Source organism: Hyperolius riggenbachi, chromosome 2 (assembly GCF_040937935.1).
Source record: "Hyperolius riggenbachi isolate aHypRig1 chromosome 2, aHypRig1.pri, whole genome shotgun sequence".
Classification (NCBI taxonomy): Eukaryota; Metazoa; Chordata; class Amphibia; order Anura; family Hyperoliidae; genus Hyperolius; species Hyperolius riggenbachi.
The window spans coordinates 269061575-269076900 of record NC_090647.1 but is presented as its reverse complement, the minus strand read 5'-3'; the positions used below and the strand labels follow the sequence as shown (position 1 = coordinate 269076900).

The following is a 15326-nucleotide window of genomic DNA, read 5'->3' as shown; positions in this document are numbered from 1 at the left end:
TAACAGAATACCTTGGGGTGTCTTCTTTCTAAAATGGGGTCACTTGTGGGGTTCCTATACTGCCCTGGCATTTTAGGGGCCCTAAACCGTGAGGAGTAGTCTAGAATCCAAATGCCTCAAAATGACCTGTGAATAGGACGTTAGGCCCCTTAGCGCACCTAGGTTGCAAAAAAGTGCCACACATGTGGTATTGCCCTACTCAGGAGAAGTAGTATAATGTGTTTTGGGGTGTATACCCATGCTGGGTGGGAGAAATATCTCTGTAAATGACAATTTTTTTTTTAGATACACACAATTGTCCATTTACAGAGATATTTCTCCCACCCAGCATGGGTATGTGTAAAAATACACCCCAATACACACCAAAACACATTATACTACTTCTCCGGAGTACGGCGATACCACATGTGTGGCACTTTTTTGCAGCCTAACTGCGCTAAGGGGCCCTAAGTCCAATGAGCACCTTTAGGCTTTACAGGGGTGCTTACAATTTAGCACCCCCCAAAATGCCAGGACAGTAAACACACCCCACAAATGACCCCATTTTGGAAAGTAGACCCTTCAAAGTATTCAGAGAGGAGCATAGTGAGTCTGTGGCAGATTTCATTTTTTTTTTTTTTGTCGCAAGTTAGAAGAAATGGAAACTTTTTTTTTTTTGTCACAAAGTGTCATTTTCCACTAACTTGTGACAAAAAATTAAATCTTCTATGAACTCACCACCTCTCAGTGAATACTTTGGGATGTCTTCTTTCCAAAATGGGGTCATTTGGGGGGTATTTATACTATCCTGGAATTTTAGCACCTCATGAAACATGACAGGTGCTCAAAGTCGGAGATGCTTCAAAATGGGAAAATTCACTTTTTGCACCATAGTTTGTAAACGCTATAACTTTTACCCAAACCAATAAATATACACTGAATGGTTTGTTTGTTTTTTAATCAAAGACATGTAGCAGAATAACTTTCGCGCTCAAATGTATAGGAAATTTTACTTTATTTGAAAAATGTCAGCACAGAAAGTAAAAAAAAAGTCATTTTTGACAAAATTCATGTCTTTTTTGATGAATATAATAAAAAGTAAAACTCGCAGCAGCAATCAAATAGCACCAAAAGAAAGCTGTATTAGTGACAAGAAAAGGAGGTAAAATTCATTTAGGTGGTAGGTTGTATGACCGAGCAATAAACCGTTAAAGCTGCAGTGGTCTGAATGGAAAAAAAGGCTCTGGTCCTTAAGGGGTTTTATGACTGCAGTCCTTAAGTGTATATATGTATATATATATATTTTAGTCAAGTGTTTGCTCGATGTAAAATCTTTCCTCTCCCCGATTTACATTCTGACATTTATTACATGGTGACATTTTTACTGTGGGCAGGTTATGTAGCTGCTGCTAGCTGTTTTGGCTGTTAGAGACAGCTGTAAACAGCTAATACCTGTCTGTGAACCTTGTTACAGTGTAACAAACTGCCAAAAGTACCGTGTATTGGGTTCCCAGAGCTTCTTGTGGGAAGGGGTTTCAGCACAAAATCAGTAATACAGCGCCCCCTGATGGTCTGTTTGTGAAAAGCAATATATTTCTCATGTAAAAGGGGGTATCCGCTACTGATTGGGATAAAGTTCAATTCTTGGTTGGAGTTTCTCTTTAAAGCCAATGGGTACCACATTAAAAATAAAAGTCAGATACTCACCTAAGGAGAGGGAAGGCTCGGTCCTAATGAGCCTTCCCTCTCCTCTCCCGGTGCCCTCGGTGCTGCGCTGGCTCCCCTGTTCGCGGCCGCCGCAGGAACTTCGAGGTCTTCGGGAGCACTCGGGCTTCCGAAGACGGGGCGCTCCATACTACGAACGCGTGAGTGCGTCATAGAGGGCGGTCGCGCATGCGTAGTATGGAGCGGCCCGTCTTCGGGAGCCCGAGTGCTCCCGAAGGCTTCCGAAAGCTCCCTTCGGCATGCGGAAGTGGCAGTATTTGACCGAACTGGTCGAATACTGCCACGGGGGATCCTGCGCGGGACCGGGAGAGGAGAGGGAAGGCTCATTAGGACCGAGCCTTCCCTCTCCTTAGGTGAGTATCCGACTTTTTTATTTTTAAAATGGTAAACACTCACTTTAAGGACCACAGGCTTTACCCCCTCCCTCAAGACCAGGCCATTTTTTTTTCTAAAATAGGCCACTGCAGCTTTAAGGCCAAGCTGCAGGGCCACAAAACGCAGCACACAAGTGATTTGCGCTCGCCGCCGATTAACGCAAATCACCCAAGTAAGAACGGGCCCATATAGTTTTATGACACTAGCGCTTGAGCGTTTTTCCGAAATCGCCGGCAAAACGCTCAGATGTGAACGGGGTCTTGCTGTGCTTCACCAACACATGTAGGGCTAAATAAATTTGCATACGTATTATAGAATCTACTTACCACAATCAATCAGCTGTAATCATCAATGGAAAATCTAGTGTCTCCTGACAACTCTGACAGGATAATTTATGATCCGTCCTGCTAGAATAATAAACAAAACTATTATTATTTTATCGACTAGTTTATAGGCCCGCCCGTTAAATGGTTCATCATACCCATGGGCTACTGAAACTATCTTTTAATGTCCTTCGTTTAACCAGCTACAGTTAGAGTACTTTAAATTGGCTTTTTTTTTTTTTTTTTTTTTATTTCCCCAAGCATACTTGTGACTTCTGAAGCTAACAAGGAGTATCCATTTACAAATGTTTGCATTCATTTAGGATAACCCTACAAAGCTGCTGGAGCAGCTGGCCAGTGTCAAGTCACGGTTTAAATCTTTATCTACACAACTGGACAAGATTGCAAGTGACCAGCAGAAGTCTGTTGATGGCATTCAGCAAACCATTGCAAATACACTCAAAATGGTGCAGCTCTTGCAGCAACAAACAGATCTTCAGGTATTGCATTTCCAGGCCATGTCTTGTTTCTTTGTTTGCACATATGCCACCAGGAAAATCCTGTGAGGAGGTGGGAAACACTAACAGGAAAATCTGTAAGGAAAAAGGGGGCTGGCAGGTAAAATGACAAGGGGAGGGTGGCTACTAGACCACCAGGAAAATCCATGTGCGCAATGTTACTGTGGAAATATTGTTTTCGCACCCACTTTTGAGACCACATCCCCTTTATATTAAAGAGACCATTTTCTCCCCATTCCTATTTTTCCCTTTTTAAAATGCATAGTAAATAAAACTGCTGGAATAATATAGCACCCAAAGTAGTAAATGGCAGTGATGTCACTGGGGGGAGGGGGAGGTGCAGACCGCACCAGGTGTCATCAGCAGGGGGGGGGGGGGTGACACCAAGCTCCAGGCTAAGGGAGAATGGAGTAGGCTATGTAAATACAGACCAGGCTAGTGCCTGATGTACTTCTCCCTCCTGTACTTCTGGCTGCTCTGTGTTGTGCTGATAATGGAGTTCAGAGGCCACCAGGGCTACATGGTGGTCATCTTGACAGCCCCAGTAGAAAGAAATGTTACTACCTGGTGAGGTTGGAGGCTCATGAGGGAAGAGGGGATGACACCAACCCTAGTGATGCCTCTGGCCGGTGGTGTAAGTTTTTGCCTCATTGTTTTGTCCACGCAGTATGAGCTTCAATAAAGATAGTGAGCACAGTACTCCTCCTTCCTTCTGCCATGTGAAAGTGGTGCTAATAATGCATTAAATTTTAATGAATAAACTACTGGATTTTCCTGTGGTGCCTGATTTTTTTCATCAGCCATTTCCTAATCCATGCAGCACTACAGACGCATACATAAGATGGCCATACATCTCTTGACTTGAGCATTCCCGATTGATGTTTGCATCTATCGTACTTGCTGCAAGATGTTGGGCCATTGTGGTTGATGAGGTGCGCGATGGTAACTGCAAGCAACATCGGGACGAGTAACGGACAATTTTTAGATTTAGCATTCTTAAATGCTAAATATAAATTTTGCCTTCTTAAAACGGAAGGTATTTGCAATGATTCAGCTTTATGTGAGCAAGACGGGACTACCATGATGCATCACTTCAGCTTGGTAAGTGAATAAGCCGATTATTCCTTTATCTCCGCCAAACACATCTTGAGCTGTTGCTAAATAGGCTGCCCATCGCCTATAAATTCAACTTGCAGTCAGCAGTTGATTAGGGCTAAATTGGTATGCATCACTGCAAGTCAGACTATCATGTCTCTTCAGGTAGGACTGGTGAAGTAGTAGCTTTATAGTGTTAAGTCATGGTGAGCCAGAATCACAAGTTGCATTACATTAAGTCCTAGCTGACCTAGAAATGCAGTTTTTGTTCAGTTTGCCTGGCCCTGTGACGAACTCTAGTTGCTCTGTGACCATCTCTAGTGTTTGGCTGTGAAAGGGATCTTAGCAGCTACTAATTTCAAATAGCTGAAAAGGCTGCCATGTTTGAGAAGTTAACCCCCTTGCTCCTTCCATTATGCCATCCACTGCAATTATGAAGGCTAGGTGTGAAATTATTTAGGTGTGACTGTTATCAGTTTGGAGCATAGTAGGGGCTGGTTCACACTTGGCTCTTCAGTGTTTTGCTGAGTGCTGGCGATCACACTGCAGTGTTTTCGATTTCGATCAAATGCAAACGTGGTGCATGCAGCTTCTTTGGGGCAATTGCACTGTGATTCTCGTTCTATTGAACGCAGGATTTTGCTGGTGAATTGCTGACCGAATGCGATCGTGGGGCAAGCGGTGGGTAAGCACCGAATGTGAACCGGCCCTCAAGAAGTCTCATTGCCCTCTAATGCTTAATGGGTTTTTTATCTAAACTTGTGGGTATTTAGGTGAGTTATCTGCCTTCTATCTTCTGTTGCTTGAGACCTGAGGAAGGAGAAAGTAGGATTCTGCCTGCAATTAACCCTTAAATCTAAAAAAAAAAGGCACAGACATTTGTATACTGTGGTCCATCACTAAGCAGAAGTGATGCATCGAGGGAGTAATGACTGATTTTATTTATTTATTTTACTTGCATCTGCTCCAAACTCTGGAGCTGATGAACATTTAGACATGCAGTGTTCATTATAGGTAACCCAGATTGATATACAGGTATGTATATTAGCCAAGTTTTAGTTCAGAATCACTGTAATGCATTTTAAATGAGTAATTGTCCTATTTGCACATAATCTCTGTTTTTTATTTTGTTCTCTCCGCCCCTCTCCAGGTACCACCTTTCACAGAGGAGGAACGTCAGGCTTTGCACCAATTTGAGACTCTAGCATTGAAGGGTGTAAACTTATAATGAAGAGGTAATACTTTTCAAGATTTCCTTTTGACTGTTGGTGCTCCTTTCAGGAGAAGCCAGTAAACCTTGCTTTTACAGAGATTCTGCCCCATAGACTGGTATTTTATTTTTCTCAGTTGCTGCAGGATTAGCATTTAGTAGCCAGTACCGTGTACTGTATCTGTAGGAGGTGATTGATGGGTGTCTCAAGGTGTGATTAGTTAGGGGAATAGATGCAAGCAATGCACTGGCAAGGTGATCAGGGCTGGGGTCTGAGGGTGTGGGCGGGTGATTGGGTGCCCTAGGGGCAGATAGGGGTCTAATCTGATGGGTAGCAGTGACAGGGGGTGATTGATGGGTAATTAGTGGGTGTTTAGAGGAGAGAACAGATGTAAACAATACACTTGGGAGGTGATCTGACGGCGGGTTTGCAGGCGATCTAATGGTGTGGGTGGGTGATCAGATTGCCCGCAAGGGTTAGGGGCTGATTGATGGGTGGCAGTGACAGGGGGTGATTGATGGGTGATAGGTGATTGACAGGTGATCAGTGGGTTATTACAGGGAAGAACAGATGTAATTAATGCACTGGCGAATTGATAAGGGGGGGGTCTGAGGGCAATCTGAGCGTGTGGGTGGGTGATTGGGTGCCCGCAAGGGGCAGATTAGGGTCTGATCTGATAGGTAACAGTGACAGGTGGAGATAGTTGGTGATTGATGGGTAATTAGTGGGTGTTTAAAGAAGAGAACAGATGTAAACAATACACTTGGGAGGTGATCTGACGGCGGGTTTGCGGGCGATCTAATGGTGTGGGTGGGTGATCAGATTGCCCGCAAGGGGCAGGTTCGGGGCTGATTGATGGGTGGCAGTGACAGGGGGTGATTGATGGGTGATTGACAGGTGATCAGGGGGGATGTATGCATACAGTACACGGGGGGGGGGGGCTTTCTAGGGAGAAACTGCGGGGTGGGGGTGATCAGGAGTCCCCAGGGGGCAGTTTAGGGAATTAAAAAAAAAAAATTGATGGGTTATTAGGGGGGTGATTGGGTGCAAACAGTGGTCTGGGGGGGTGGGCGTCTGAGGGGTGCTGTGGGCGATCAGGGGGCAGGGGGGGGGCAGATCAGTGTGTTTGGGTGCAAACTAGGGCGGCTGCAGCCTGCCCTGGTGGTCCAGGGGCAGAGGCTGCTGGTACCGAAGTGGTTAAAGGAACACTATCAACGAAAGTAGTTTTGTGGCAACATTGATAATGGATGTAAAAGCAATATAAATAAAGGACTCTGCACATATTTTTCTGTGTAGTGCTTTTTATTTTCCAGGTACCTGTAAGTCGGTGTCCCCTGAATACACTGATGGCGACAGGATAGAGGAATAGTCCACCTTGGTAGGTGATGCCACCGATGTAAAAACTGAGTGGCCCCCCTCAAACACGCAGTAAGATAGTTTTTGAGAAACAAGAGCCAACAGCTCTTGCTCCTACTATGCTGACCGTCCCCCTCCCCAATGCGAGTTTTACGCCACGTTGCCACCGCAGTACTTGCGAATATGCCCACCAATAGGCTGTAAGAGAAGCAATAGCGTCTCTCCCTCCTCTCGCTCCTGTCCTTCTGTGTATACACTGTGTCTGCTGTGTCATTAGACATTTTCGCTTGCTATGCAATAGAAAATAACTAAAGCAAAGGAGGGCAGGAGAGTCCCATTTTGCTGCACACCATCTACACTAAAATATATTCAAATTGCTCTGCAGGATGGAATGTTTCCGCTCTTCTTTGTTTAGTTGTTTGGCGTTGCATAGCAACAGCAACCTCCACTGATGCAGCGGACAAAGTGTATACACAGAACTACAGGACAGGAGCGAGAGAAGGGAGAGACTCTCCCACTCCTCTTACATCCTATTGGCAGGCATATTGGCAATTACTGCTTTGACCACGTGTGTGTGTGTGTGTGTGTTTCTAACCTCTGCAGCTTCATCTGCAAAAGTTGACTCTTCCTCTGTCCACTGCTTTGTATGGAAAGCAGTCAACCAGTTCCTTGGAGAAAAAAAACAAGCAAAACATGACAGTAAAAATATGCAAAGTCCTTTATTTACTGTATATTGCTTTTACATCAGATACCAATGTTGCCACAAAACTTTCTTTGATAGTTTTCCTTTAAATTGAGTAAAAACTAATACATCTGCAAGAATGTTACTATAAATGTGTGCAGTTACATGATGTACTGTATAAGCCAAGAAATAAATCCTTTTTTGCTTTTGATTGAGTTCTAGAACATTTTGTGAATAGAAGAGAATGGGGTAAGTTTTTAACATTATGTGGAGTTAAACACCAAGTTATCAGCTAAATAGGGTTTTAGAATACAGCATATGTGGACTGTCTCAGGCTTGGTGCACACAAGCAGTTAGTGTTCAGAGAATATTTCTGCTACTCATTAAGCATCTTTTAATTTGCCTCAAGCCTGATTGGCACAGTAGATATTTCAGTGGTGTATGGATAGTTTTCTAAATGCAGCTTGGCACCACAGACTGTAAATGATTGGCCATTATACTACTTGAAGTGCAATGTGACCGCAATTTTTTTCCTGTCAATTACAGCTGTGATGGGAGGCCTTGGTAAACAAATAGGAGGCATGGTTCATACCATGCCCGGATTTACATCACAGGAGCCTATAGGCACAGATGTCCTGGCACCCTAGACTTCACCCTCCACAAGTTTGCTGGCTGTCACTTCACCCATACTTACCTTGCCCGTCATAAGTAGCTACAGGTGCCCCTTAATACTGAGGAAAATGTTGGCGACCTAATACTAAGTTGCCCTGACTGAAGGGAGATCTGGTCAGTGGAAGTATTATTGGTGTGCACTTACTACCTCATTTGCTTGTACCATTTGGTCAGTGTAATGCCAAGACCTGCCTGAGTAACCTCATTTACACTCCCCTCAGGACTCCGCCTAGGCAAGAAGGAAGGGAGGCACTCAAGGAGCAGAGTGAGCCGCCTTTCTATTATCAGACGAATGTAGGCACATGCCCTATGATAAATCCGGCCCTGGATCAAGCTCAGTATTATATATAATATATTAGTACTACAAGTATTGAATTACTTATGACTCTGTAAAGCATATTTACATTTATGCACCAATTTCTTTCACATTACTGTGAAGACTTCACTTCCACTAGTGGAGCACAAGGATGGCGCATTTCTTCAGCTTCCAGGCACAGCAATAGATTGCATGTAAATCTCACCACCAGTAGATCACCTCCTGGTGTTAATAGTCACGATCACCACCCATCCACCTTCAGTGACGCACTGTCAGGCATGTCCATAGGGCTGCTGTTAGCATGCAGCTTGTGTTCTGCGGCGCAGACGTGAGCTCTACGCGCACTGAGTAGTGCAGCTAAGTCAGGGAGTTGACGCTGAAACCGCATGTATACAAAGTTTTTGCTGCTGGTGGGAGCGCTCCCAGGCCACAGTACTTGAACCCGCCCACCTACGCATTACGCCTGCCCCCTTGCGAGCTTCGCGGTTTGGCTAAGCTTTCCTCTTTATCCCTCTTCCAGTACTGGGGCTGAGACTTCCACAGTCTTCCCCCTGGAAATAACCATGGTAACCTGGAAACTATTTAGGCAGCATTAAATTCAGACTGCGTGAATCTATCCGGAGGCTGTCAGATGTTTTATTTAAACAGCAGAAAGCGCAGGTTACAGCAGATCAGGAAAAATTGGAAGTAAAAGATTGTTGCAAACATGAGCCTCACATAGTTGAAAACCTCTTTATTGTGAAAATATATTTTCTGATTGTTACAGCCGGTCAGTTAGGGTAAACTTACACGATAAAACCATTTTAAAAAAAATAAACTGTCAGACACAATCTATTTTTCACAATAGAGGTTTTCTACTTTTTCAACTGTGAGGCTCATGTTTGCAACAATCTTCAAATTCCAATTTTTTAGTTTCTATTAACTGTTGATGAGCCTCATGCTAAAAATTCACTTTACGTACAATGAGTAGCTTTTCTACCATTGCCTCAGTAATACTAGAAATCAGTGATGCTCATCCGGATTTCGGATATTCGGGTTACCCGGATATTCGACCATTTTTCCACTATCCGGCCAGAACCGGATTCCGGATACTTAGTCAGAAATCCGGATAGCAATCTGCAGATAGTTTACCGGCCGACCCGGATATCCGCGGATTTCTCCCAGATATCCGAATCCGCATTACTAGTCTGTGGCAAAAACACCTGTGTCTCTCTCTCTCTCTATCTCTATCTCTATCTCTCTCTCTCGCCCTCTCTCTCGCCCTCTCTCTCTCGCCCTCTCTCTCTCTCTCTCGCCCTGTAAGAGAAAGTGTTATAAGGGCCCTGCCGTAACATAGATATTACGGTTGCTAAGACTACTCCTGGGCCTTTCTTGTAGTTGAAGAGATGAGTGAACTGTGACACCACACAAAAAAAAAAAAAACCGCAAACAGAGAAGCATATTGGAGTATTGGATTTGGTAAAGTCTTAAGCCAATGTGTTGACTCACCACACAGTCCTGCACCCAGCATGTGTTTCGTATGACTGTCTATAAGTAAGCTTTAAGGCACATACACACGTCGGATTTCCGCGAACGACTGGTCGTTTGAACGTCCCGTCGTTCGCCCGCTAAATAGGGCATATGTACAGACTGTCGTTCGCTTGATAAGAGTGGCGGATTGCTCAAACTCACTCTTATCAAGCGAACGACAGTCTGTACACACGCCTGATTTTAGCGGGCGAACAATGGAACATTCAAACGACCCGTCCGTGGAAATCTGACGTGTGTATGGGCCTTTAGGTTAGCAGGAATGGTTGCATGGCCACCTAGCTTTTCATCCTTTCCACCATTGCCCTGGAATCTTCCAGACTTCAAAGTGCTGTCCTTTGCTGTTTGTGTGGTTGGTGGTATAGTGGTGAGCATAGCTGGCCTCCATGCAGTTGACCTGGGTTCAATCCCTGGCCAAAGTATGTGAGCTTGCTTTTGACATACTACAAATCCCTGGAAGACGAGAGAGAGATGGTGGTGGTATGTTTTTAGCTTCTAAAACAGTTAAGAAGCCTTTAAAAGACCATTTCCAGTTTTCAATCCGGATATCCAAATCCGGCTGGATACTGGGGTGAGGTATCCTAATTCAATTTGGATTTCAAAATTGCAAACTCTGATATCCGACCTGGATCGGATATCTAGGTATCCGAATCCGAATTAGTTCCAGATAGTGAAAAGTGGTATCTGAGCCCCCCTGCTAGAAATACCTTGAGGAGCCCATATACATATCCATTTTTGTCTACAGCAAATTAAGAGCCAGGTGCAAATGTATACCCTAACTAATTTCTCTCATAGATGCAGTATGAGCCTTTTCTTCAAGTTCACTGATCCAATGCATACAATCAGTTCAGATAGGTCATTATCCGCCAAGATGCATTGCAGATCTCAGTTTTTAATATACCGTATATACTCGAATGTAAGCCAACCCATGTATAAGCTGAGGTAACCACTTTTCTCCCAGAAACCAGGAAAAGTGATTGACTCGTGTGTAAGCCCTCTCACCAGTATAGCCCTGTCCACAGTAGCCAGATGTGCCCCAAGGAATAGCAGCTTTCTCTCAAAATGCCACTAGGTGGCATCATAAATATGAGACAAAGCGATTGTCTCTCAGGAAAAATCCCCAATAAATTGAACCGCTTTCATGCACCACTTCACAAGTCAGGGGACACAGGTAGTCTTGAGCAGCGCACTTTGCACACCAGGTTGTAGGGGATGGGGGGTACGGACACAGCAGGGAGCCAGCTAGTAAGCCCAGGATCACTAGTGCACGATCCTTGCGCTCCTTTGTCAGTAACAAAACCTGCTCCACTATTTGTTCTGCTCCACTTACTTGCTTACAAGCTGAGGGGGTAACTTTCAGCACATTTTCTTGGGCTGAAAACTTAGGCTTATACGCGAGTATATAAGATGATATGGTTTTTAATTTTTTCATTCTTATGATTGTCACTCCTTACAGGTTTATAGTTTCTGACAGTGTATGACATGCCGGTCAAAGTTTACCATCTTTAGCACTTAAAACACTACTTCTTTCTATTTCAGGGTCTCCACACCAGTTGCAGTACTAACATCTGACAGTACATAAATTCATCAGTTTAAAGGGGTGAATGCACGATTAAGTGAAACTCACATTTTGTATACAGGATCTTGGAGAGAAGAAAGGTGTATCCTCATTACATCCATGGATGTTTAAAGTGAGCAGTTGGACTTTGCTCTGCTCTGTACTGCAAGTGTAAAACAAAAATGTTAAATCTCCGGTCAATTGGATATGGCTGCTTGCAAATCGAAGCTGCAAAATGCAAGTCAACAGAAGTGAATACATTTACACAGATGCTGGTCAACTTGCCTGTTCACAACCCTGTTTCTGTACTCCTTTCCAATTCCTGTTAACCACCCTGGCGTTCTGATTAAATCGCCAGGGTGGCTGCGGGAGGGTTTTTTTTAAATAAAAAAAAAACTATTTCATGCAGCCAACTGAAAGTTGGCTGCATGAAAGCCCACTAGAGGGCGCTCCGGAGGCGATCTTCCGATCGCCTCCGGCGCCCAGAACAAACAAGGAAGGCCGCAATGAGCGGCCTTCCTTGTTTTGCTTATATCGTCGCCATAGCGACGAGCGGAGTGACGTCATCGACGTCAGCCGACGTCGTGACGTCAGCCGCCTCCGATCCAGCCCTTAGCGCTGGCCGGAACTTTTTGTTCCGGCTACGCTGGGCTCAGGCGGCTGGGGGGACCCTCTTTCGCCGCTGCTCGCGGCGAATCGCCGCAGAGCGGCGGCGATCAGGCAGCACACGCGGCTGGCAAAGTGCCGGCTGCGTGTGCTGCTTTTTATTTCATTAAAATCGGCCCAGCAGGGCCTGAGCGGCAGCCGCTGGCGGTGTTGGACGAGCTGAGCTCGTCCAGACCGCTCAGCTGGTTAATTTACAAACTTCCGTCTCTTGGCATTTCACAAAAAAATGTATATCTCCACTCCCTTCTACCACTCTGCATGTGCTGCAGGTCAGTCAGTTCTATTCCCCCCCCCCCCCCCCCCCCAACTTTACCTATTTTTTTTATTATTTTGAAAACGTTTATTTTTATTTCTTCAAGATGTTTGAGCAATGCACTATGGCAATCTTTGATTTCTGAGATGGCAGGTTTACATTTGGAAGGCAACGATGTTATTGTAGATTAATTTTATTTGTATTTGGTATATAAATAAAAGGTGTTAATTATTATATTTGTGTGCAGCACAAACATTTTGTGTAAAGTGAATGTATTGTGGGTGTTTCCATTTTAATATCCCCTTACAAATGTCAGTGACTAGACATTTTCTGTGCTTTTTCTCCCAAGTGGTTTACATCAGACTTCCAACAATCATGCATCTGGGAGTAGAAATGGTCAATTATATACTAATAATTTCAAGTTATCAATCATTACTGCACTTTTAGTATTCCAAACTGCATACATTTGCATCAACTTGAAATTATTAGCATCTCATTGACATTGACTACTATCACACAGCTACAGTCATAAAGGGGCATCAGTTTTGAAAAGAACAAAGTATTGTGCAGCAGATGGTGTGATCCTTTCAAAACCTAATCTCAACATCCTTGGGCCAGTATGACCTAACTTGTAGAGACAGAAGTAAGTACCGTATTTTCTGCCGTATAAGACTCTCTGGAATATAAGATGCACCTAGGTTTAGAGGGCAAAAACCAGGATATAGAATATATCTATCTCTCTGTATAAATGTGTACACACACTCACACTAACTATATATTATTATACACACTAAACCTCAAGTGAGTGTACCTATACACTTCCCCCCCCCCCCCCCCATTTGCATCTCCTCTCCTCCGTGTAAGTGTAGGCGTGATCGGGCAGCCGGCTTACATACCATGCTCCATGACCACACGGATTGCAGACATCTACTGACTGTGTCATCAAATGTTTATAGGTGTGTGTGTGTGTGTATATCCACACACACACACACACACACACACACACACACACACACACACACACACACACACACACACACACACACACACACACACACACACACACACACACACTAGAGCGAGTTGAATGAGTTCACCTATTGTCTGCTTTATTCCAAGATCCAGCCTCTTTACTTGTTCACCAATAATACAATGGTCATGTGACTGCTATTGTGCTGTGGTGACAAATGTGTGTGGTGTACAGCAGAAATTGTGAATGGATAAAATAAAGCACGCAAATATAACAAACATGCTCTGCTCAAGCCAATATACTGCCTACACATTAAAGGGATACTGTAGGGGGGTAAGAGGAAAATGAGTTGAACTTACCCGGGGCTTCTAACGGTCCCCCGCAGACATCCTGTGTTAGCGCAGTCACTCACCGATGCTCCGGCCCCGCCTCCGGTTCACTTCTGGAATTTCAGACTTTAAAGTCTGAAAACCACTGCGCCTGCGTTGCTGTGTCCTCGATCCCGCTGATGTCACCAAGAGCGCACAGCGCAGGCCCAGTATGGTCTGTGTCTGCGCAGTACACTCCTGGTGACATCAGCGGGAGTGAGGACATGGCAACGCAGACGCAGTGGTTTTCTGACTTTAAAGTCTGAAATTCCAGAAGTGAACTGGAGGCGGGGCCAGAGCATCGGTGAGTGGCTGCGCCAACACAGGATGTCTGCGGGGGACCATTAGAAGTCCCGGGTAAGTTCAACTCATTTTCCCCCGACCCCACCTACAGTATCCCTTTAACTCTGTTTAGCAGCCAGTTTATGTAGAGGCTTGCAAGTGTTCCAGGGAAATTGTTTTTGCACTTTTTATTTATTTGTTTTATTATGTTACATTTGCTTGCCACTACATATTTATGGCCACTTATCACTAGAGGGCAGTATGAGACAATAGAGGACTTCTTTCAGTTTCTGAATTTTACGTTAGCAGGCAGAGATCAAATAATTTACAGCGCACTGTTCTGCCTACTGAATACCAAAGTAGTGCACTTATCTCAAACCAGATGACTCTATTGAAGCTGCTAATGGTGTAAATCCCAATCTACACGATACGATTCTTTGTGCGATTTGGTTACGATTCTATTTACGATCCGATTAAATCCGACATGTCCGAACGGGATTCGATTCGAATGTTATATGTGTAAATTGTAATGTAAAAAATAGGTAGATGTAGTTTTACTATTTGGCCACAAGATGGCCACCTTGAGTTTATTTTTTTTCTCCCTGTGCTTCTCGATCACTGGAAGCACAATGAGGGCGGGGAAACTTTTTGCAGAATGACTGAAGCTTCTAGTAAGAGCGCTGCAGTTTTTCTGCTGGGGTCATGGATCGGTGATCGGGAACCATGTTCCCGTTCACTGATCCCAGGGCTACCGGGGGACAGCACGGGGGTGCGCCCGTGATCGCGCCGAAGCATGGCAGAGCAGCCGCCTGGACGTGAGGAGCTGCCTGGACGTGAAGAGAATCTGTAATAAAAAAATGTTTCCCTGGTTGTACTTACCTCAGGAGGAGGAAGCCTCCGGATCCTAATGAGGCTTCCTCCCCCCCCCCCCCCCTTCCTACTATGCAACACTAATCCAGCACTTGGACCCCGGCAGCAGGAGACAGCAATATTTACTTTTGGGATCCAGCGCAGGCACAAGAACATCTTTCCCACTCATTCTTGGGCGGAAATAGCTGAGCCAGATTGGGTCAGCTATTTCCACTGGAGCATGAAGATGGTACTGCGCCTGCACTGAATCCCAAATGTAAATATTGCGGGGTGCTGCCGGCGCTACTGTTCCTGAACGCAAAGAGCCAGTGCTGGACTGTGGCAACACAGGAGGACAGACGAAGCCTCATTAGGCTACAGATTTTACACCAAAATGGAGGAAAAATCTTTTCAAAAGACACAAAAAAAAAAAAAAAATCCTTGAGGTACTCGGGAGGGGTAAGCCTCTGGATCCTAATGAGGCTTCCCCGTCCTCTCTTTTCGTTGCATCGATGGCTCCTCTGAAACCACAGCCGACAGACTTGGCTGTGGCACAGGTGCCGTAGTGCCTGCAATACTTACCTTCCCCCAGCTCCAGCAC

The 15326-nt window shown here is 44.8% G+C and overlaps 1 protein-coding gene across 1 annotated transcript in view; it reads left to right on the top strand.

The window, feature by feature from the left end:
* SKA2 (spindle and kinetochore associated complex subunit 2) overlaps positions 1-12492 on the top strand; it is a 28779-nt gene extending 16287 nt beyond the window's left edge. Inside the window, exons 3-5 of the mRNA XM_068268646.1 lie at positions 2726-2902; positions 5166-5250; positions 11319-12492. Coding sequence (XP_068124747.1) covers positions 2726-2902; positions 5166-5243 — 255 coding nt within the window. The 3' untranslated portion in view covers positions 5244-5250; positions 11319-12492. The remainder of the gene's footprint in view (positions 1-2725; positions 2903-5165; positions 5251-11318) is intronic.
* The last annotated feature ends 2834 nt before the right edge of the window (positions 12493-15326 follow it).